General features: G+C 45.6%; 1 protein-coding gene across 1 annotated transcript in view; it reads right to left on the bottom strand.

The window, feature by feature from the left end:
* CSMD2 (CUB and Sushi multiple domains 2) overlaps positions 1-23,563 on the bottom strand; it is a 648,967-nt gene that overhangs the window by 514,948 nt on the left and 110,456 nt on the right. The window contains exon 3 of the mRNA XM_047793175.1: positions 17,381-17,493. Within this exon, the coding sequence (XP_047649131.1) occupies positions 17,381-17,493 (113 nt within the window). The remainder of the gene's footprint in view (positions 1-17,380; positions 17,494-23,563) is intronic.

Below are 23,563 nucleotides of genomic sequence, written 5' to 3' on the forward strand. Positions count from 1 at the left end.
AGAGAATGCTCTCCCTGCCTGGTGAAGGGTGGAGCTGCTGAAACCACAGCCTCCCATGTTTTCCAAGACAGGAAGGAAGTCTCCCCACACTCACCCTCCATTTGAAATGAACAGGGAAGCCTTAGAGGAGTCTCAAGTGGCCCCAGAGCAAGAAGGGGTCTTGGAGGAAGAAGCCAACTCCACCCCCTTGGGACACGGCTATGGATGAGCACGGCTGTTACCTCACTGTACTCATGCACTAATTCCATTTTACAGATGAGAAAACTGAGGCTCTGAGCTATTATAAAGCATCCCCAAGTAACACACAGTGTGCATGGCAGATTAATCCAAGAACTACAGAGTCCCAAAATGCAAACTCATTCTACTGTCCTTTTTTCCCCCGCCTCCAGAAGGATCTGGAAGACAAGCTGGGTGAAAGGCATGAGCAGATACTGTGGTCACTGGGTCCAGGCTTCCCTGTGCCTGCAGGAGACTGATGCCCCAGGAGAGGCGGCCCTGCCTTCTCAAGCCCTCCACAGCTTCCTGGATCATGCAGGGCTGCCGCAGCCCCACAGATGCTGGAATGTGGGTCAAGAGAGGGCTATGGGACGGGAGGACTGCCCATGTGCCTGTATCACTGCAGTCTCAGCATCAATGGGACTTGATTGGCAGGGCCAAGGCCAGTACTAGAGATTAGAAAATGCTTTGGAATCAAAGTCAATTGAATTAATGGATAGGGAGTTGCTGATTGAAAGTAGTGAGTTACAGAATCACAGAGCCATTGAATTAGTGACTCTTGAATTTGTCATGAATTTTAGAAGGCATCTAAGGAAATGCCCTTTCCAGTTCAGTCAAGCTTCTTACACCAAAGAAATCCTCAGCAGGAAAAGAATGTGTGTGCATAAGCCTGGGGTCCAGGGGCTCAAGCTAGTGTGGCTGGCTACCAGCGGGACACGTCTCTGAAGTTTCCTGCTCTTTTTTTTCTTAAGTGTCCATTTGTATTTGATTCGCCTTTCCTCCTCTCTCTCCCTCTCTGTGTGTGTACATGTGCACACCATTTCTTCTTTCTCGATGGTGCATAAAATAATAGTGCATCTTACAATTGATGGAATATCAAATTGATGAACTCTAGTACATACACTAGAAGTATGCCAATAGTATCTCAGGTAGACCTTGATCATACAAACCCTTGCTTGATCACCTCCAGAGATGGGGAGCTCATTACCTCACAGAGCAGCCTACTCCAACTTATGCTAATTAAGGCTGTATAAAATTTCTTCTGGATTCCTTGCCGAAATTCGCCTATTGGTAACATCCATCCATCGGACACTGTTGTGCTCTTTGGAGCAATCCAGAAAAATGACTTGTCTTTTCTGTGACAAATTCTCAAGTCACATCCAGGTCTTCTCTTTCACTGTTCTTTGTGGGGTGACCCCTACTTTCCTCACTCATTCCTCCCAAACACCTTCTCTGTTTTGAGTCTTATGGGAGATACAGCCCATGACCCTCAAAAATACCCTGTCTGATCGTTGCTTTATTATGTGAAGGGTCTAGACTGCTCTCCACCCAGCCACATGGTATTTGGCTCGCCTTGTTCACAGCCAGCTGAAACCTCTCTGTAGTTCTCACATAAGCCAGGACTTCATTGCTGTAGATGTGGAATTTCTCCTGTTTGCTCTTTATCATACAATCAACACTAGAGCAGCCATAAAGAGGACCTTTTTTAAAAATCACCCACAATTTCACCACCATCCCATATCAAATGTTCCCTATTTTATTTCCATCCAGTTCCTGTCTACATAAGACTTAGTTTCATGGTTGTACTAAACATGGAGAGACAATTTTGCATTCTGCTTTTTCCACTGAAAAGTAATATCATAAACATCTTTCTGTATTACTAAATAATGCTATTAATAATTATAAATGGCTGCATAAATCCATTAGGTAGATACACCATAATTTTCCTAGTCATGCCCCTATTGTTGGACATTTTTACAGTTTCCAATTTTTCATCATTATAAATAATGCTGATATCCACACTTTCATGCATATAACTTTCTTCTTCTGTTGAATTATTTCCATAGGACATAATCCCAGGAGGGGAATTACTGGGTCAAATGACATGAGTACTTTATGACTCTTGATACATGTTGTCAAATTGAATTCCCAAAGGACTAATTTCCATCCCCACCAGCAACACGTGAGTGTGCCCGTTTCTCTGCAACCACCCAGCTCTGCATCCTGTCCTCACAAGGCTCTTTGAACTGATTTACTAGGGATAAAGTGCCATTTCATTGTTGACAAAGTAATTGCCATAACTTTGATTACTAGCAAGATCGAAGAGCTTTCTTGTATATTGACCTCCTGCCTCTATTTCCTCTGGTGTGAACTCCAGATACCTTTCTCACCACTTCGGTTGGGTTGGTCATTACAAAAATACCGAAATTAACCATTTCCTGCCATACTTAGCATAATATTATTCAACAGTCAGTTGTGTGTTTTTTCCCCATTTTTAGATGATTTTTATGGTACAGATCTTTTACATTGTTCCCTGTGGTTAGATCCTTTAAAGTACAAACCTTGGCATGTTCTCTACTGTAGTGGAATATTTCATTTTGATCCAATAGTCCCAGCTATGGGAAATGATTTTATTCTCTTTTTGCAGGCTGAAAGTGAAATGCCTGGGTTCAAACCCACATTCTACCTCCTAACTAGCTGTGTGACCTCAGGCAAGTTACTTAACTTCTCTGTGCCTCATCAGCAAAGCAGGGATAATAACAGTGCCTACTTCATAGGATGACTGTGAAGATTAAATGCTAAAATGTCAGGCACACCTAAGAGTACCCGGCACCTGTTAAGAGCTGAAGTGATGTTAGCATTCATTGTCATCCTTATAATCATCATTGCCCAATGCATCTGCTCTTCTTCCTTCCTCTGGATCCTCGGCAAAATTTCCACATGTGATCTCTAGGGCGTCATCCACATCACTTACAACTGGAGATACCAGCACTTGAACATTCACCTATGCATTGGGACTCTGAGTTTGTTTAGTGGGTTATCGTCACATCACAAATGTCTGTGGAACAGGCAAAAATATCACAGATGTTTTTGTTTAAGCCATTGGGAAAGCCAAGCTGCTCCATGTGTGGGTCACTCCTTCTGTCCCAGCAGCTTAGATACCCACGCATAGGGAATGTGGGCAGTGTGGTGTGAGCCCGGGCTAGCTCTCCCCTTATCCTGACACCCTCCCTGGTGCTGAGAAAGGTCCCTGCACATCCTGTGCTGGCCAATGGTCCCTGCTCGAGACTGGTTCCCTTGCCTCCAGTCTCCCCACTGCCCGCCCTCCTCACCATCTCTAAAGCAGAAACCTCACTGTGTCACCTCCCTGCCTAGGACCCTTTGGTGATGGCCTCTATCTGTGAATAAAACCCAAACTCTTTCCAGGGCCTCACAGTCCCTGCATGAGCTGACCCCAGCTCAGCTCCTGCCACCCCAGCTTCTCCTACTTGACACTTCCACACTTCAGGATTCCTTACAGATATACTTAAACACACAATTCTTTCTTTCTTCTGGTCTTTGATTTCATTCATTCATTCACTAAATATTTATTAAGCACCTAACATGGGTCAGAACCTGTTCTAGGAGCTAAGGACTCAGCAGAGAACAACAACAACAATGCAAAAGGGACAAAGGCCCTGGACCCAGGAAACTCACATTCTGGTAGTGGAGACAGACAATAAACCAATAGACAAACAATTACGTTATACATTCAGGGGAGGGACAGGGAGGGATGGGGTGAGGTGGCTGTGTTATATGTGTGGTCAGGAAAGTCCTCTCTGATAAGAGATGTTTCAGCAGAGATGAGAACAAGAACAGAGAGAGCTATGGGGCTACCGGAGCAGAGCAGTGTAGGGCAAAGGGAATAGAATGTACGGTGGCCCTGAGGCTGAAACATGCCTGGCTTGACCATTCCTCTGCCCCCCTCTACTTCACAAGACTAACCTCTGGTAATTTAATGCATTACCAAGCTCAATCTGCATGACTCCTAAACTGTGGCTGCATAAGGGAGGGGCAGGATGTGAAGAGCTGGAAAGAGGGTTGAGAAGCAGGGAAGCAAAGCCACTACCCAAAAGACAGGGTCTCAGGCAGCAAAGACGCCCTCCACAAGGGCAGGCTGGAGATGGCCATCCCTGGAGGAGCCCTCGCATCACATACTGGCCCCTCTGCCTCTCAGTGTCCCCTCCTTTCTGGGGCGGTGGGGTCAGGAGACATGGGAGGACCATATGGGGCTTATCTGGGGAGACAGCACCATGTGGACAGAGGTGGGCTTTGGAACCAAAATGATTTTCAAACTGTGCATGACCCTTAAGTGCTGTGTAACCTCAGACGAGGTAACTAACTTCTCTGAGCATCCACTTCCTTCTGTACAATGGGGATTCCTGAAGCCTTGCCTGCTGGGAGGTGGACATGTCCACAAAGCTCCCACCGCAGTGCTGGACATGTCATGTCAAGGGCGCCCACCAAGAGCTGGTACCTTTGTTTCTCTCATCTCTGAGGGCCTGGGCTCAGAGACCCAGAGTGTGTGTGAGGATACAGAACTGGCAAACACGCCTGTCATTCAATGAGGCGAAAAGCAGAAGGAGACAGACAGGTAGCCTGCGGACCACCAGATCTCCAAACCAGAACCTCCCACCCGCACCCTATGTGCTTTTCTCCCCCGCCCTCCAGATGAAACGTCAGTGGGCTCAACTCTCAATTATCCACACAGGAAGGGAAGGGCTGGAAGGAATAATCCAAAACAAGTGGCTAATCAAAGCCAAACAATCAATTAATGGGAAGAGGTGGGATGGGAATATTCAATCTGATACTTCTGCAAGGAAGCAGTGTTCTCTCCCTGCTGATGCTCGGCTCATGGGTCGGGAGGTAAGATCCTCTAAGGAAGAGACTCTAGAAGGAACTATCACCTTTGAACCTCCAGGGTGGGGCCTTTTGAGGAAGTGCTGATGGGGTCACCTGACCCAGGTCCACAGGAAGGAGGCAGAGGAGTGTATCCAGCTACAGTCACGGCCAGAGCAGCGGTTGAAGGCTGACCCTCCCGCTGCCCATCCAAATGGGAGAGATCACATTCAGGTCCCTACCCAGTGGTATTCTTGGTGCCTTGGGGGCCATTAGGGGAGGGGCTGGCAGGGGTCCTGAGGGATCCCTGTTTGGGTTTTGCATAGATTTGGGAGATGGGATCAAGACTGGCACATACTGCCACCTCCCGTGAGAAGGTCATTTATCAGCTGAAGACCTGCGCTAATAGGTGTTAAACAGAGTTCAATGCAGAAAATTGAGAAGTAATGAGACTTGGAGCTGAGAGAATGAATTAAGAGGTGATCACATGTCGGGCAAGAGCCACCACCTGAATGCTGAAAGGAGGAGCCCTGACCGTCGGAGAGCCTTGGGTCAGAGAAGGGGGTGCCCCATACAGGTGAGGGATGGTCAAGAGCAATTAAGCAGTTACCATATTTTATCAGTTCTAGGGAGGACATTTTCCCATATTTAAATATCGTTGAAATTGGAATGTGTCTTAAAATCAATGGCACGTCATACTTTAATCGGCAGCACTTTTTCTTTCTTAGTGATACCTCCCACAAAAACTGCGTCTTTTAACTGAGGGCATCCGGGATTCAATGGAGGAGCCTTGGGCAAATCTCCTTCCCTGTCTGGACCTTTTATACTGGGTGAAATGATCCTTCATCCATTCAGTTATTTAACCATAGTTTATTGAACACCTATGATGTGTTGGACCCTGGGGGCAGCTGTGAACCATGATCATAACTGCCCACATGTCTGCTTTCTTTCTTTTCTTTTTTTTTTTTTTTGTCTTTTTGCCCTTTTCTAGGGCTGCACCCATGGCATATGGAGGTTCCCAGGCTAGGGGTCTAATCAGAGCTGTACTCACCAGCGTATACCACAGCCACAGCAATGTGGGATCCAAGCTGTGTCTGCAACCTACACCCCAGCTCAAGGCAATGCTGGATCCTTACCCACTGAGCGAGGCCAGGGATCAAACCCTCAACCTCATGGCTCCTAGTCAGATTCGTTACCCACTGACCCATGATGGGAACTCCCACATCTGCTTTCTGAGTGTTTACCCATCAGCACACATGCTGCCTCATGTGTTCCCAGCGATAATCCTGTGGTGTAGGGATTATTATTATCATTGCCCCTGTGACAGCGGAGGTCAGAGGAGATTAAGCGACCCGCTCAAAGTCCCACACTGGCTACTAACTGGATTCTTCCTCCAGATCCTGAGCTTTTTGTCTTGGTTCTCTACCGTGTGCTCTGGCTGTGCAGGAGTGTGCACTAGAGGGGAGAATGCAAACGAGGAACAGGGAACACACACACACACACACCCACGAGGGATGCATGTGATGGAAGGGGATGCTCGGGGAGCCAAGAGGGAAAGTAAAGGGAGTGCGGACACCAGGGGCCGACTCAGGATCTGGTTTAAGCAGAGATTGGAAGGAAAATATGAAGCAGAGGAGGGTGGCTGCGTTGAGGAGGGAAGATTCAGGAGAAGGGACTCCGCGTGCCTGAAGGATGAGTGGGGAGACAGAGCGTGTGCATCTGAAGACCAGACAAAGGCCAGTGTCTGGAGGAGGCAGGAGGTGGGTGTGGGCTGATGCCCATGGCTTTGAGGGCCAGGCGAAGAGTTTGCACTCCATCCGGGAAGCCACTGAGGGTGTTAAGTGAAAGCTCTCCAAGACCCTTGCACCCTGCCTCTAGTGACTCCTTGACTCTGTGGGACAGTGGGTGACTGTGGTCTCCCAAGAGGAAGGCTGCCTTGTACAGCTGCTCAGGTTGAGTACTGCAAAGGGGAGCCCCAGCAGAGGGATGAGGAGAACTAAAACCCAGACTATATTCACTGAGCCCTACGCTCACAGGGCTGTGTTCTCTCAGGGTGGCCACTGGTGCTAATTGGCCCAAAAATCCTATATGAGAAGTAATGAGACTTGGAGCAGAGGGAATGAATTAAGAAGTGATTACTCAGAGTTCCCGTTGTGGTTCAGTGGGTTAAGAACCCGACATATTGTCTGAAAGGATGCAAGTTCGATCCCTGGCCTCTCTCTGTGAGTTAAGGATCGGGCATTGCAGCAAGCTGCAGGTAGGTCACAGATGAGGCTCTGATCTGGTGTTGCTGTGGCTGTGGTGTAGGCCTGAAGCTGCAGGTCCATTTGACCCCTAACCTGGGAATTTCCATGTGTGCAGGTGAGGCCCTAAAAAAAAAAAAGTGATAACATGTTGTGGCCACCACCTGAATGCTGAAAAGGAAGACCCCTGACCATCAGGATCTGGCAGAGATCCAGGTTAGGAGAGACAAGCACTGGCTAATAAGGCAGTGTCCCTACTGTGTGCCAAGGCCTGGACTAAGAGATTATGGTAACAGAAGAAACAAAAAATAGGCGAACCGCAAGGAGAACCTACTCTTGGAGAACCACAAGGCTCGACCAAAGGTTTAATCACAAGAAAGAAATTCTTTTTTTCATTCCTACAGAACACACCAGGTCCTAGTATAAGGGCTTCCTTTGACTGAGTGCCTACTATGTGCCAAATGTCACACTAGGTGCTTTCTGTACCTTACCGCGAATGCTCACTCTCCCCTTGAAAGGAAGAGAGGGTTGTCCCATGTCCCATAGGAGGGAGCTGAGAGGCTCAGCACCTTGTTCAGGGTCACACATGGCAGGGCTCAAACTTGATCTCCAGACACCCAACCAGGCCTGAGAGGAATTTTCTCCACTTCCTCAAGAAATTGGTGTTTCTTGACTAGAGACTCTGTGCCAGGCCCTTGCCAGGCATTAACTCTTCCAGTCCCCATTACAAACCACTGAGGTGGGCAGGACAGCTTCGCTTTTGCAAAAAATCAGCTCTGGGAGGTTGGGAGATGGCCAAGGTGGCAACGCCCCCTAGGGTTGAACCTCCCTCGTCCTGGCCCCTGTTCCTCTCCTCTTTCTCACTTCTCTCCAACAGCTGCAGCTCTCAGAGCTCCTTGAAGATGGGGGCCCCTTCTTATTCACCCATGGTCCTCAGGACCTAGTGTAGAGCACGTAGGCCATAAATATCTGTTGAGGAAATGAATGAATGAACCGGGACAGAGAAGCCAAGTGGACCTTACCTGCAGGTCCTCCAGCCACCTGAAAGCACTCCTTCCTCCTCCTCACCTTGACTTCTGCCACCCTGATGTGAGGAAGGTCAGGGCACTAGAATTTGGGATAATACCACCTTCGAGCTATGGGCATAGTCTTCCCCCAAGGGCGTAAATATCACTATGCATGATGAACTGTTTGTGGGATAATCGAGGACGCGCTACGAAATTCAAGCCAACCCCCCACTTATGGAGAAGTGCTGCCCAGTTTGTCTCAAATGTCACATCCCTGTGTGTTCATTTGCTCCTCCGCAGTACTGATTAAAAGGAATGTTCTCAACTCCCAAGGCGGAGCCCTCAGAAATGGAGCAGGTTCGCTCAGGAAGCACACACTGTCCCCTCCAGGGCAGAGGAAATGGATGTGCGTGGCCTCCCACCCAAGACAAGGCCTCGCCAGGCCTGTCGGTCGGGCCTGAGTGGTGCAAATTGCATATTCAGGGCATATATGTATACGGTCAAATAGCTTCCATTAGCCCAATTTTGAGATCTCTGCAGAACGTCCCAGAACTGGGGAATTCTCTCAGAATGAGGACACTGTATGAGAGGCCGGGAGAGGGGAATCAGCAGGTCTAATTACAGGAGGGAATGAAACCTCCATTTCCCTGTGTGCAAAGTGACACCATCACCCCAGCTCCACTTCCTCCTCCCAAAGCCAGAAAAGCACTCTGTCCCCAGCCTGCCTCTGCTGATAGAATGACCCAGGGCGCTCCACCTCCGTCTGTCTGTCCCATGCAGATGCATCTGTCTGACCCTGTTTCACCATGTTGTGGTCCCTAGGGGGAGATGACATTGCTGACCTTGCCCAGGGAGCAAAAGTTCACCAAGACGTGGCGTGAAATCGAGCTCCTCCTCCGCTATTCTGCCCCCTTTGGGACATGTGTGTGTGTGGGGGTACCGGGGGCAAATCGTGACTGTGGGGATGAGGCTGGGCGGAAGCATCAGGACGGCACACAGTAAACGTTCAATCCAGGTTCGCTCAGTGAATTAAAGAATCTCTGCCATCAACCTGATGTGTGATGACCACCTCTCCGGACTCAGTTCTTCAGATGGACTAGAGGTACATGGGTAGGCTTCAGGGCATCTGAATTAGATGGAAAAAAGATGGAAAAGGGCATTTGGGTTCATAGGGGTGTGTGTGTGTGTGTGTGTGTGTGTGTATAGAGACAGTCACAGCCTTCACGTCCATGACCCCCAAAGTCTGGGGTCTGCTGATGTGTCACTAAGCACCATTAGCCCTCAAGCCAACATCTCTGATACAAAGAGAAGAGGCCGTGAAGTCCCCGGCATTGGCTGCATCAGCTCCAATACACCAGGGGGCAGAGCCTTCGACCTCACCCCCATCCAATGGGCACCCTCTCGGGCAAGGCTGAAGCTCAAGGATATGGAGACCTTTCTGCTCCTTTCCCTCACAAGGAATGGTCTGCTCGGAAGCACAGACACACCATGAACAAGTGGCTTGAGGATTTTATGCAAACTTAGGGGCCAAGGGGCTGGGCTGGGGCTGGGACTCTGAACTATGGAGTTGACAAATCTTTTTTTCCATCTCCTGAAATAATCCCAGGCCAGTGAGAGGAGGTGGAGAGGGACTTCATGAATTAGCTAAACTGAATCGAGCACCAACACTCTGCCAGTCCCTGTGCTGAGCACATCCTGCGAGTGGTGCATTCTATTCTTAATCTTCACAACTCTGGGAAGTATTAGTCTTACCCGGATTTTACAGATGCGGAGGCCAGAGCTCAGAGAAATGCAGTAACGTACCCAAAGTCACACAGCAAGTGAGTGGCAGAGATGGGATCTGATTCTAGATATGTTGGAATCCAGAACCTAAGGTCTTAATCATTGTACTACGCAGCCTCTTCCCTTAGGGTTACCAGGGAGTTGGTGAAAACAAGTGTTCCTTGTCCTTCTCAATTCCATGTGGGGATAATAAATGAAATGAAACAGGTCTGGTTTTTAAGGAAGACTTTCATATCTTTGAAAGTAAGAACCCAAGATGACAGTTAGATTTAGCCAAACAGAAATACCTGTTATTAGATCTAGATGATGAAACAGACCTAAATAGCCTGAGAGCCAGTGCCCAGAGATGAGCTCGCCTTGACAGAATGACTGCTCAAGATTAATGCTGCAAAAATGCAAAAGGGGCAGCTAGGATTAGGCATTAAAACCGCAGAGACTCTAATTGACATTTCTGATGTGCTTATAACTCTTGTTTACTTGCTGATCAGCCTGGGAGAGACAGAACCAATCCCACACAATGTCTGAGAATTATGTGTGGATGGTGTGAAGCCTGAGAGCTTTGGTGGGAGAAACGATGTCTAAAGGGCAGCAAGACTAGAAACACCAGGGAGAGAATACCTCCGGTGGAGAGGGGGGCAAATCAGGAAGTAAGAGGCTCCCACATACTGAAAGACAGACAGAAGGACACACCACGAGTGCTGAAGAGTCAGAGCCAGAAAGTCACTGAAGCTATGACAAACACTGCTGAATTCCAGAGGGATTTAAAAGTGCAATGGGGAGCTCCCGTTGTGGCTCAGTGGGTTAAGAACCTGACTAGAATGCATCTACTTGACAGGGCTGGAGCAGTTACTGTCTGCTACTCAGGTTTCTTTTTCTTTCTTTCTTTTTTTTTTTTTTTTGACTTTTTGCCTTTTCTAGGGCTGCACTCACAGCATATGGAGGTTCCCAGGCTAAGGGTCTAATCGGAGCTGTAGCTGCCGGCCTACGCCAGAGCCACATCAACACCAGATCCGAGCCAAGTCTGTGACCTACACCCCAGCTCATGGTAATGCCGGATCCTTAACCCACTGCGTGAGGCGAGGGATCGAACCCGAAACTTCATGGTTCCTAGTCGGATTCGTTTCTGCTGCGCCACGACGGGAACTCCTGCTACTCAGGTTTCCACTACAGATGCAAGAGGAAAGCATCCTTGTGTTTTCCGTCTGTCTGATTGTGGTAGCCCAGACTGAATGGGGGGATACAGGGGCTAATATTTTGCAATTCACAAATAACCTTGTGAACATAAAAGTCTGCTTTACTCCAAAGAATCTGAGTTTACAAGAAAAAAAAGAAAGAACCTGGTATCTGAGGATGCAAATTCGATCCCTTGCCTCACTCAGTGGGTTAGGGATCTGGTGCTGCCACGAGCTGCAGTATAGGTCACAGATTTGGCTCAGATCTGGCATTGCTGTGACTATGGTGTAGGCTGGCAGCTGCAGCTCCAATTCAACCCCTAGCCTAGGAACTTCCATGTGCTGCAGCTACGGCCCTTAAAAAAAGAAAAAAGAAAAAAAAGTGCAGTGGAAAAATAAAATGCTATAAGAATAAAGAGGAACATTGAAATGAGTATTTAACTGATCTTGGCATGGAAAAGGCCTTTCTAAGCATAACACCCTCGATGATAAGAGAAAAATTAAAAATTAAAAAATTTGTGACATCAAAATTAAAATGTTGGCACATCAAAAGGAAACATAATATTCATATCCTTAATATACAAACTGCTTGCAAAAGGGATAAGAGAAAAAAAAAACAAAAAAACACTAACACCCCTAAAGAAAAGTAGGCAGAGACAGGGACAGGCAATTTACAAAATGATCTACAAAAGGCCAGAAAGTGATGGCAGGTGCGCAACCTTCCCTTTCATCAGAGAGATGCAAATTATAAGCACAAATGAGATTTCATCTCTCCCACATTAATCAATGAACCTAACTTAAAACTCCCCAACACGCAACGTAGGTAAAGAGGGGGGGCTGGGTACTCTTACGCCCTCTCAGTGGAGGTGTGTCTCAGTACTCTTCCTACAGACCCTGTGGGATTATGTATTAAAACAGAAAATCGACACACTCTCTGACCCTGCAACTGCACTTTCGAGAATTTATTCTAAGATAACTAGACGAGGCTTTAAGTTGTATGTACAAGGATGTTCTTCACTTAAATGTCCATGGAAGGTGACTGGTTAAATAATTGTGGTGTAGACAAACCACAATGGCTCCCTCACTGATATTCATTAGGAAGGGCAAGCAGAGCTACTTTCATTAGCATAGTCAGCTTTATTAACCAGCCTACAAATTGCATATACACGTAACCCAAGGGACATGGATTTGCATCTCTGTGCACATGGGTAGGGGGTGCAGAGAGGTGTCAAGTGGATGCTCACTGGAAGGGCAAGATGAGGCTCGATCCCCTGGAGTGGGTGGGCAGCCAGAGCTGGGCAGAGCTGGACAGGGGCAGTTCCAGGTGCCAGGAAGAGGAGTGGGTAAGTGGGCTCAGAGCTGGGAATGGGGTTGCCAGATGTAGCCAATAAAAATACAGGATGCTCTGTGACATGCGAATTTCAGTCAAACAAGAGGTAAAAATTTTAGTGTAGGTATATCCCATGAAATATTTGGGATATACTTTTATTAAAACTTTTCCAAATTTTAAAAAATTCAAAGAATCTAAAAATCCAATTAACCAGGCAGCCTTTATTTTATCTGGCAACCCTAGCTGAGAAGCCCTGGACACATCTCTTGTCACCTCCCTGGGATGACCGACACCAGCCTGGAGGTGATCTAAGGTTAAGAAAGGCTTTGTATGTCCTCCCTGCCTCTGAGAGCTTCAGTTTACCTGCCCATGAGCGGGAGTCACCAGTCTGCCTTCCTCTAGGAGTTCTGCAGGGAGTTCAGAAAAGGCCACATTCAAACCCCTGGCCCTCAAGTAGCTTTAAAGCTGAACACAAAACTCCTGCGCCCCGCTCGAACATCTGTAAGATGGAGATAGTGAGGTCTGTCCAGCAGGCTGCCGTGGGGATTAAATGAGATAATGTATGTAAAGTGCCTGGCACAGAGTCAGTGCTTCATACAAGTTGATCCCCTCCCCACCCGTCCACAGCCACAGCCTGCACTCCTGCCCCCGGGGATTACAACTCAAGCATCTCCTGTCATCTCAGGCTTTGACGACTGGCCTTTTTGATCTTTCCCTTGAAGCAGCAGCAGCGAGGAGCTGACACCCTTCACCTGACTTCACCTTCCTTCCAAATCCCTTGCAGCAGTTCAGTTCCTTATCTGCACTTCTCACTCTCCCAAGGAGGGTGGAGGAGGATCAAACTCCCTTTGATAGCAGACTTTTCGGGGACGTCAGCCAAGGGGAGCTACAGAAAGCAGGGCCCTGATGTTGTTTTTAAACAGGTCCACTGACATCCAGAATAGTGAATGTGAGGAGGCTGCCGACTGGAGGCAGTCCGGGCTGATGGTGGGGGGTGGGGGTGGGTTTCCTCTAGAGCCTGTCTGTCTGTCTGTCTGCTTGCTGTCTGCGAAAATGACTAAGGTGGGCTCTGCCATGGGGATGAGATGACTTCTTTCCCTGAGAGCCAGATCTTCATTGTCTTGTGGATCACTGGATCACCCTTTCCCCTCAGTGAGGCCCAGGGGGTTTAAAAAAACCTTCCCAAGTTTACCAACTTGGTCAGTTATAGATCCAAGGACTCTTTTATCAATAAATCCCTAAATATGGGATTATCCTGTGCCTTGTTGATAAGTCCAGTGACAGAAAGGACCCAGGATGGCTGTGGATGCAACAGGTCATGCGGTTGGTCACCAGCTCCTCCTGGTTCCTCTCACGGTCCCTCCTGGCCCCTCCACGATGGGTTTCCCAGAAGTCAGTGCAATGTGAACTGCTCTGGATGCACAATTGCCCCGTGGTCCAGTCCTGAGCCAGATCAGTGAGATTTGGTGACAGCCCCAGCCTTGGCTTCCCTGCACCTGTCTCCCTTGGCAGCCCCAACATCTGGGAGCCACTCTGCCAGGGAGCACAAAGACCCCCAGACTGTGGGGTTGGCAGAAACCCTGTCCAGGTGACTGCAGAGAGAGACTCACTCAGCTAGAGCAACCTGTTTGCACCCGTCCAGGGTTTGCCTGGGCCTCACCTGGAGCCTCTGTCCTCTCAGTGCCAATGATTAAGAGACCTGATCCCATTATGTGGCTGAGATAGGGTAGGGCCTTCCCTTTGCCCCACTGGTCCTTCCTCTGCTGAGCCAGGTAGCTGGGAGGAGGGACCCACTGCCTTCCACTTCACCCTAATGTTTTGTAACCTTGTTTGAATCACAGACCCTTCGTAAATCTGATGGAAGCCCTAGCTCGGCCCCATCTAAAAGGATTTTCTGCAACGATAGAAATGTTCTCTAGCTGTGCTGCCCAGTATGGAAGCCACCAGGCATGTGGGGCAGCCAAACACTTGGCAGGAGGCTAGCACAACTGAGAAACTGAGTTTCAAACTTTCTTGAATTTTTATTAATTTAAATATTGATGATGGCATATGATTAAATACTACTGTAGAGGATAACACAGCTCTAGACTAGGGGTCATCAAACTTTTTCTGTAAAGGGCCAGATGGTAAATATTTTTGATTTTGCAGGCTGTGTGGTCTCTGTGGCAAAAACTCAATTCCGAAGTTGTAGTGCATACAAACAGGCATAGACACTGTCCGTAAATGGGCTCGGCTGTGTTCCTCTTTTTTTTTTTTTTTTTTTTGGCTTTTTAGAGCCACACCCGAGGCATATGGAAGTTCCCAGGCTAGGGGCTGAATTGGAGCAGTGGCTGCCAAGCCTACACCACAGTGACAGCAATGTGGGATCCGAGCCACATCTGTGATCTACACCACAGCTCACGGCAACACCAGATCCTTAACCCACTGATCAAGGCCAGGGATTGAACCCTCATCCTCATGAATACCAGTCGGGTTCTTTAGTGCTGCGCCACAATGGGAATTCCTTGGCTGTGTTCTGATAAAACTTTCTTTACAAAAACATGTCAGGAGCTGGATTGAGCCAGGGGGTTCATATCTTGTTGATCGCTGTTCTAGACCTTTCCAAGAAAAAAAAAAAATACACACTCCTTTCTACATTTGGAATGACGCTTCAATTTACAAGGGGTTTGCAGACATTTGATGCCCTACAGTAACTTCCCCATGAATTCCAGGCGAGAACCTCTGGTTTTTTTTTTTCCACTAATAAGTATACTTTATTTGTACCCTTGAGAGTGGAATTGGAAATACATACCCTTACATCTTTTTTAAAATTTTATTTTATTTTTTTAATTTTTTTTGTCTTTTTGCCTTTTCTAGGGCCGCTCCCGAGGTATATGGAGGTTCCCAGGCTAGGGGTCCAATCAGAGCTGTAGCCGCCGGCCTACGCCAGAGCCACAGCAACGTGGGATCCGAGCAGTGTCTGCGACCTACACTACAGCTCACGGCAACGCTGGATCGCTGGATCGTTAACCACTGAGCAAGGCCAGGGATCGAACCTGCAACCTCATGGTTCCTAGTCGGATTCGTTAACCACTGCGCCAGGACGGGAACTCCTACATGTACACATTCTATTTTCTCACATTATCATGCTCCATCATAAGTGACTAGACATAGTTCCCAGTGCCTCACAGCAGGATCTCATTGCTAATCCATTCCAAAGGCAATAGTTTGTATCTATTAACCCTAAGCTCCCCAACCACCCCTCTCCCTTCCCCTCCCCCTTGGCAACCACAAGTCTATTCTGCAAGTCCATGATTTTCTTTTCTGTGGAAAGGTAAAACCTCTTATTTTAAAGGGCTCTCTCAATGCAGCTTCAGCTCTGCTCCTCCTGATGGAGAAGCACTTGACATTTTTTCCCAGGGAGGGGGTAGTGTGGTCAGAGATCAGTAGGACACTTTTTTCCAAAAGCCTTACAAAAGTCCAGGTCTCAGACAAATACCTACAAGGACACCAGGAGGGTCCAGCCGGATCCCCCTGTGTCAGCCCCTCCTGGGATATCTGCTGTCACCACCTCTAGTGTCACTGTCTCACTGCCCCCACCATCCCCAAACACAGTCAGTCTCCTCAAAGCCAACATGGAGTAGAAGAAGCTTCTAAAGAGGCCTCTCTTAGGAGGTTGTAGCTTAGACTCGAAGAGAAGTAGTTTGGATTCAAGGCCAAAGGTTCAGGGTGAGGACATAACCAGGAGAACCAAGCTCACAGGCTGATTTGGGAAGAACTGATTATTTTTTCAAAGAAATTAGGCTATCTTAGAAGAATTCACTTTAAAGACATGGTAGGTCTTTTCAGGAGCCCTCAATTAAATCAATCTGGAGTTAGGTCTGAAGCCCTCAGTTAAAGGTGTAGCAAACTTTCTCTGGAACCTTCTCAGTACTTTTAGTTAAAAATAACTGAGACCTTCTCAGGAGCCCTCTGTCACTTAGGTTAAGGCACCAAACTGTCCCCCATACTCCTTGCTAAAAGCGGTGAATTTTGCCAAGGAGGTAGGATGTGCCTTCTTTCCATGGTGTACTCCTAGCCAAGACAAAGAGGGTATCTATTTCTACATTGCTATAGCTTCATTCAAGAAAGCATCGCTTATTCTTTAAGTTCTCATAGGCAAGAGGAAGAAAGCTTTCGAATAACTGGCATGCTTTACTAGGGTGTTATGTCATTATTGTTATTAATTATCATTAACAGTCTTAAAATATGCCTATTAATGATCTCAACACGAAATAGCAGTGTAGGTCTAGCCAGGAGCAGCATAATTACCTATTAATGAGATGGAAATTTCCCAGGGAAATGACAGCGATCTAGAAGTACCACCTTCTGAACTAACATAATAAAGTTAATAATAATAATAGTGTATAATCTGAAGATATTAGTGTTAATTTGAATGCTAACACCATATTTAAACAGGCTGAGAGAAGTGGAAATTATTTGCATAACTCAAACCAAGAAACCCTTATCTGTGCTATTAAGGAAAAATTGATTGTTCTTCTCTGAATGACATAAAACTGACTCTTTGCACTAGAGTGAGCAAAAAAATTTTTTTCAGCTACTGATTTTATGTCTTTTACTTAGGGCTTATATCTCTCTTATTTCCAAAACCAAGCTGAGGCACCTTATGATACAATGAAGCCCAAGAGAAAACCCAATTAAAAAAAAAAAAAGAAAAACACAACAAAACTCAGTTAAGGGGAGAGAAGGAGATGTCACCAGGCCCTCAGGATAAAGGACTGCAGCTCAGTTTTGATTTCAAGTCTCAGTTTCCCAGAAACACAGCAGGGGCAATTTAAGTAACTGAGTTACTGGTTAGCAACCAGCCTCGTTAGGACAGACTCAAGCTCTGAATCTGAAGATACCCTTTGAGACGGCTGAGAGCAGCGCAGTCCCGCCTGCGGTGACCGGGACCTCACACATCGGACTCCCGTGGCCGGGCGAGGCACCTACCTTCGTAGCTGGCATGAAAACCCTGCGCGCTGACCGCATAGTCACTGATGAGGCGCAGAGAGAGGGTGGTGGCAGCGCTGACGATGGTGGCAGGCAGCTGAAAGCCAGTGAGTCTGAAAGACAAAGAGGTGAGATTGAGGGAGGATGTCCCTGTTGGGAACTGCATTTACTGAGCACCTGCTGGATGCGCAGTGCTGATCTAGGCACAGGGAGGGATATGGAAGAAGCCGAACTCCAGGAACATGCAAGGTGTTCCAAGATGAAGGAATTCCCAGCAGAACTGATGGAGACCAGCCCTAGAAATACGGAGGGCTATTTCCCTGAAGCCATGGGCTATCCCCAACCCTGGAAGCCTGCCTTACTTATGTCTCTTTCTCCTCCTCCAGTTTCTTCTCCTGACTCTTCCCTTTCTGGCTGAGGTCCCTTGAGGCTCTGGATAGACTTCGCTACAAATTTACAACAAATAATCGCCAATAGACAATATTTAGTCACATATGGAGGAAAATATGTCCAACTCTACGTAGCGGAATGGGGATGCTTCTCATCATAGACTTTATTCTTTAAAAGGAGTAGTTCTACTGCTTTTAGAGAAATGATAAGGGCTTATTATTTTTAAGAGATGAAAGCCAAAAATAAAAACCCAATGCAATCTAGAAATAATCATTCCTGGCAGTTGACATACAAAGAGATGGAAGGGATCAGTAGTTCGAATCATATTCAATGAAATAATTTCATACAAATGGAATCATATCCTACGTGCTTTTAAAGTTTAAACGCTTCACATTTTTCTCCTGCAAGTAAAGGGAGCAAAAAGAAACAGGGGTGAAACAAAAGGAATTGTTGAACCTGAAATAATATGTTTTTAGCACGAGAGAGTCATTTTTAAAAGATTCTTCTAATGGTAAAAAGATAAAATAGTGAAGCTTTCACTGAACACCTGGGAACATATTTTAGGAAAGCAGTTGTCCACTGCTGGGTGTCCACACACAATGGCCCCCACAGGTGATGTGATGGTGCACAACGGTGGTGGTGGTGGTGGGGGGGTGACCAGGCTCCTGCCACCTTTGTCCTTTGTCCCTGAGGCTCATCTGCCTTGCCCCACCTGGCAAGACTCTGAGATGGAATTCAAGGTGTACCTTTACCACCATTTTTAGGCAGTTTGGGATATCTGCGGTGCTATTGGCTCCATCTCTATGCCTCCCAGTGCTATATAATATCTGGACACCCAGGTGTCCCTGGAGAGCATGAGTATTGGGTTGAAACAAATTAAATCAAATATTTACTAATGCCCACCATGAAAAGCCCTGTGCTAGGTGAAGCCCGTGCCCTTCCCACCAACCTAATCTTGTCAGATTCCCGTTAACTCAGAATAAATTTAAGGAAGAGTAATCAAAGTGTGAAATAGGTGACCAAGTCATCTTCTCTTCAGATATCAAAACACCCAGCAAAGGATCCCTTATATTTTCTCCCCTTCTCTGTCCCATCTTCCTGTCTCTCCCTCGCCTTCTCACATGGGTCAAAAATTTATATGTAAAACAATGAAACCATACATACCAAAAGGAAACAAACTATTTTTTTAATCCTCTTATGCTGGGGAAGGTCTTTCCATTTGGCTTCTATCTGCCCATCATTCTTCTAGACAGCTTCCATTGCATGGGCTTCTGACAGGTACCCTCCCAGCTCACTGGCCACAGACCTGGACAAAGGACGAATCATGGCACATCCCTCATCTTTATGGACGGGTTCAAAGCACAGAGCAGAGAGAGGAGGGGACGTAGCCGCAGCAAAGTCATTCTGACTCCTTCCATGGGAGATGATTTGCAGAGTCTTTTATTTGGAGGTTCTAAATCACTAGAATGTAAGCTCGGGATTGCCAGCAGTTTTTTCTTATCATTACACAGAGACTATCTGCTTTAGAGAAAATGATATCTCATACAGATAGAGACAAAGCTGAGTGGTGAGAGGAGAGACACAACCCTGATGATGTATTGTGCAGACTCTTAATCCAGCCGCACAGAAAGAGCTACCTTTGCAGCCCCCAGTTACATAAGCCCACATCTGTACTTCTTTCTTTCCTCTTCCTTCTTTTTCCTTTGTTTCCCTTTCCTTTATTTCTCTCCTCCCTCCTTCCCTCTCTCTTGCTTTTCCTCTTTCTCTTCCTCCCTCCTTCCTCCCTCCCTCCCTCCCTTCTTCCTTTCTTTCTCTCTCAACCTAGATGATTGGGTTCTATCTCTTAAAATTGATGGAGTACTGAAGGATACAGCATGAAACCCTAGAGGCCTTAAAGGAAAATGTTGACTGATTTAATTACATAACAATTAAAGGCATGTATGTGGACCAAAAGAAACGGTAAAAAAGATAAAGATGAAAGTGCAAACTGGGAAGATCATGTATAACATATATGACCGGAGAGGGTTAGTATTCATAACCTACAAAGAACACTTACGGAGCAATATGAAAAAACAAATAGGGAAGAAGTAAAAGAGCAAAAGATACAAAAAAATTGAAAAGATGACATCAAAAATATGAAAAAATATGAATTAATATCAACATATGAAAACTATATTTAGCTTTCTGAGGAAAGTCACACTGTTTTCCACAGTGGTTGTACCAATTTACATTCCTGCCAACAGTGTAGGAGGGTTCCCTTTTCTCTACACCCTCCAGAGAGCATTTGTTATTTGCAGACTTGTTAATGATGGTGATTCTGACCAATCCTCGTTGTAGCTTTAATGTGCATTTCTCTGATAATTCGTGGTGTTGAGCATCTTTTTCATGTGCCTATTGGCCATCCATGTTTTCTTTGGAGAAATGTCTATTTGGGTCTTCTGCCCATTTTTCGATTGGGTTGTTTTTTGTTGTTAAATTGAATGAGTTGTTTGTATATTTTGGAGATTAGGCCCTCATAGGTTGCATCATTTGCAAATATTTTCTCCCATTCTGTGGGCTTTTTTTTTTCTTTGTAAAAAAATTTTATTAAGGTATAGTGATTTATAGTGTGTTAATTTCTACGGCACAGAAAGTGTTACAGTTCAGTTGTCTTTTTTTTTTTTTTTTTTTTGCTTTTTGCCATTTCTTGGGCAACTCCTTTTTGTTGTTGTTGCTGTTGCTGTTGCTATTTCTTGGGCCGCTCCCTCGGCATATGGAGGTTCCCAGGCTAGGGATCGAATCGGAGCTGTAGTCGCTGGCCTATGCCAGAGCCACAGCAACGCGGGATCCAAGCCGTGTCTGCAACCTACACCACAGCTCACAGCAACGCCGGATCGTTAACCCACTGAGCAAGGGCAGGGATCAAACCCGCAACCTCATGGTTCCTAGTCAGATTCGTTAACCACTGTGCCACGACGACGGGAACTCCTGGGTTGTCTTTTTATTGTTGTTGTTTTAAGATTTCCTTTGCTGTACAAAAGCTTCTGAGTTTATTTAGGTCCCAATGGTTAATTGTTGTTTTTATTGTCATTATTCTAGGAGGTAGATCAAATAAGATGTTGCTGCAATTTATGGCAAAAAATGTTCTGCTTATGTTTTCCTCTACGAATTTTACAGCATCTGGCCTTACATTTAGGTATTTACTCCATTTTGAGTTTATTTTTATTTATGGTGTTAGATAATGTTCTAATTTCATTATTTTACATGTAGCTGTCCAGTTTTCCCAGCACCACTTATTAAAGAGACTATCTTTTCTCCACTGTATGTTCTTGCCTCCTTTGTCTACCATATGATCCAGCAATCCCACTCCTGGGCATATATCCAGACAAAACTATAATTCAAAAAGATACATGCACCCCTGTGTTCACTGCACCACTAGTCACAGTAGCCAAGACATGGAAACAACCTAAATGTCCATCGACAGATGAATGGATGAAGAAGATATGGTACATATATACAATGGAATACTACTCAGCCATAAAAAAGAATGAACTAATGTCATTTGCAGCAACATGGATGCAACTAGACACTCTCATAGATATCACTTATATGTGGAATCTAAAATATGGCACAAATGAACATATCTACAAAAGACACAAACAGACTCACGGACATAGAGAAGAGACTTGTGGTTGCCAAGGGGGAGGGGGAGGGAGTGGGATGGACAGGAAGTTTGTGGTTGGTGATGCAAACTATTACATTTAGAATGGATAAGCAATGATATCCTACTGTACAGCAGAGGGAACTATATGCAGTCTCTTGGGATAGAACATGATGGAAGACAATATGAGAAAAAGAGTGTGTGTGTGTGTGTGTGTGTGTGTGTGTGTGTGTGTGACTGGGTCACTATTTTGTACAGCAAAAATTGACACAACACACTAAATCAACTATACTTTAATAAAAATATATGCATACTAAATCCGCAAGACTCATTTTTCACCTATCAGATTGGCAAATATCCAGAGTTGCCAAGGGTTAAGGAAAATAGAGCCTGTAGTTACCAAAATGATAATAAGAAAATACCACAAAATTACACACATACATTTGAAAAATTAGATGACATAGACCAGTTCCTTGAAAGAATCAACTTTCATAACCTTCCCAATATGAAATACATCATTTGAATAGCCCTATAGCTACCAAGGAAATTGAATTAGTTAATTTTAAAACTCCCCAAAAAGAAAGACCCAGGCCCAGAAGGTTTCAACAGAGAATTCTACCAAATATATAAAGAATTTACACCAATTCTGTATGATCCCTTCTAGGAAATAGAGAATTAAGGAGCACTTCCAAAATCATTTTATGAGGTGAGTATTATCCTTATACCAAAACCAAATAATACAAATAAAGAAACCTAAAGACCAATATCCCACAGAATAAAAACACAAAACGCCTTTACAAAATATTAGCAGAGAAAGATTTCTGTTGTGACACAGGGGGTTAAAGATCCAGCATTGTCACTGCAGTGGCTTGGGTCGCTGCTGTGGCACAGGTTCAACCCCTGGCCCAGGAACTTCCATATGCACAGCTCCCTGCCCCCCAAAAAATTTAGCAGAGAGAATTCAGCAATACATAAAAATAATTATACACCATAACCAAGAAGGGTTTATTTCAAGGATGCAGAGCTGGTTCAATATTTGAAAACCAATCAATGCAATGCAGCACATTTAACAGGTTGAAAGTAGAAAAATCACATGACTATATCAATTGATGCAGAAAAAACAGTTGATGAAATTCAACACTCATTCCTGATTTAAAAAAAAAATGAAAAAAAAAAAAACAAAAAACAAAAAACTTTTGGAATTCCCTCATAGTGCAGTGGGTTAAGGATCCATTGTTGTCACTCCAGCAGCTCAGGTCGCTGTTGTGGCACGGGTTCAGCCCCTGGCCCAGGAACTTCCACATGTCACAGGCACTGGCAAACGACAACAACAAACAAACAAACAACAACAAAATCTTTCATAAACTTAAGAATAGGAGTTCCCTTCATGGCTCAGTGTAAATGAGTCTTACTAGTATCCATGAGGATGTGGGTTCAATCCCTGGCCTCACTCAGTGGGTCAGGGATCCAGCATTGCTGTGAGCTCTGGTGTAGGTCACAGACATGGCTCGGACCCCACGCTGCTGTGGCTGTGGCATAGGTCGGCAGCTGTAGCTCTGATTTTAATCCTAGCCTGGGAATCTCCATATGCCATGGTGTAGCCCTAAAAAAAAAAACAAAAACAAAAAACCCTTAAGAATAGAAGCAAACTTCCTGACTTGATAAAAGCCTCTAAAAAATCCTATAGCTAACATCACACAATGGGAAAAGACTGAATGCTTTTCTCCTAAGACTGTAAACAAGGCAGGATCTAACTAATCCAACTAGAAAATCAGCAAAATACACAAAAAGAGATGTTTCACTAAAGGGGGTATATAGATGGCCAAAAAGCACGTGAAAAATGGTCAACATCATGAGCCATTAGGGAAATGGAAGTTAAAACCATGATGAGCTATTACTACAAACCATCAGAACAGATAGAAATAAAAGTAGTGACAACATCAATTAACCCTAACCCTAACCCTAAAAAAAAGAAAGAAAAAAAAAGAAAGAAAATAGTGACAACACCAAAGGCTAGCTAGGATGCAGAGCAACTGGATCTCTCATACGTCGCTGATAGAATATAAAATGTCTACAGTTTCTTTAAAAAAAAAAATACAGAGTTCCCATCGTGGCGAAGCAGAAACAAATCCGACTAGGAACCATGAGGTTGC

This window comes from Phacochoerus africanus, chromosome 8, assembly GCF_016906955.1.
Source record: "Phacochoerus africanus isolate WHEZ1 chromosome 8, ROS_Pafr_v1, whole genome shotgun sequence".
NCBI classification, from domain to species: Eukaryota; Metazoa; Chordata; class Mammalia; order Artiodactyla; family Suidae; genus Phacochoerus; species Phacochoerus africanus.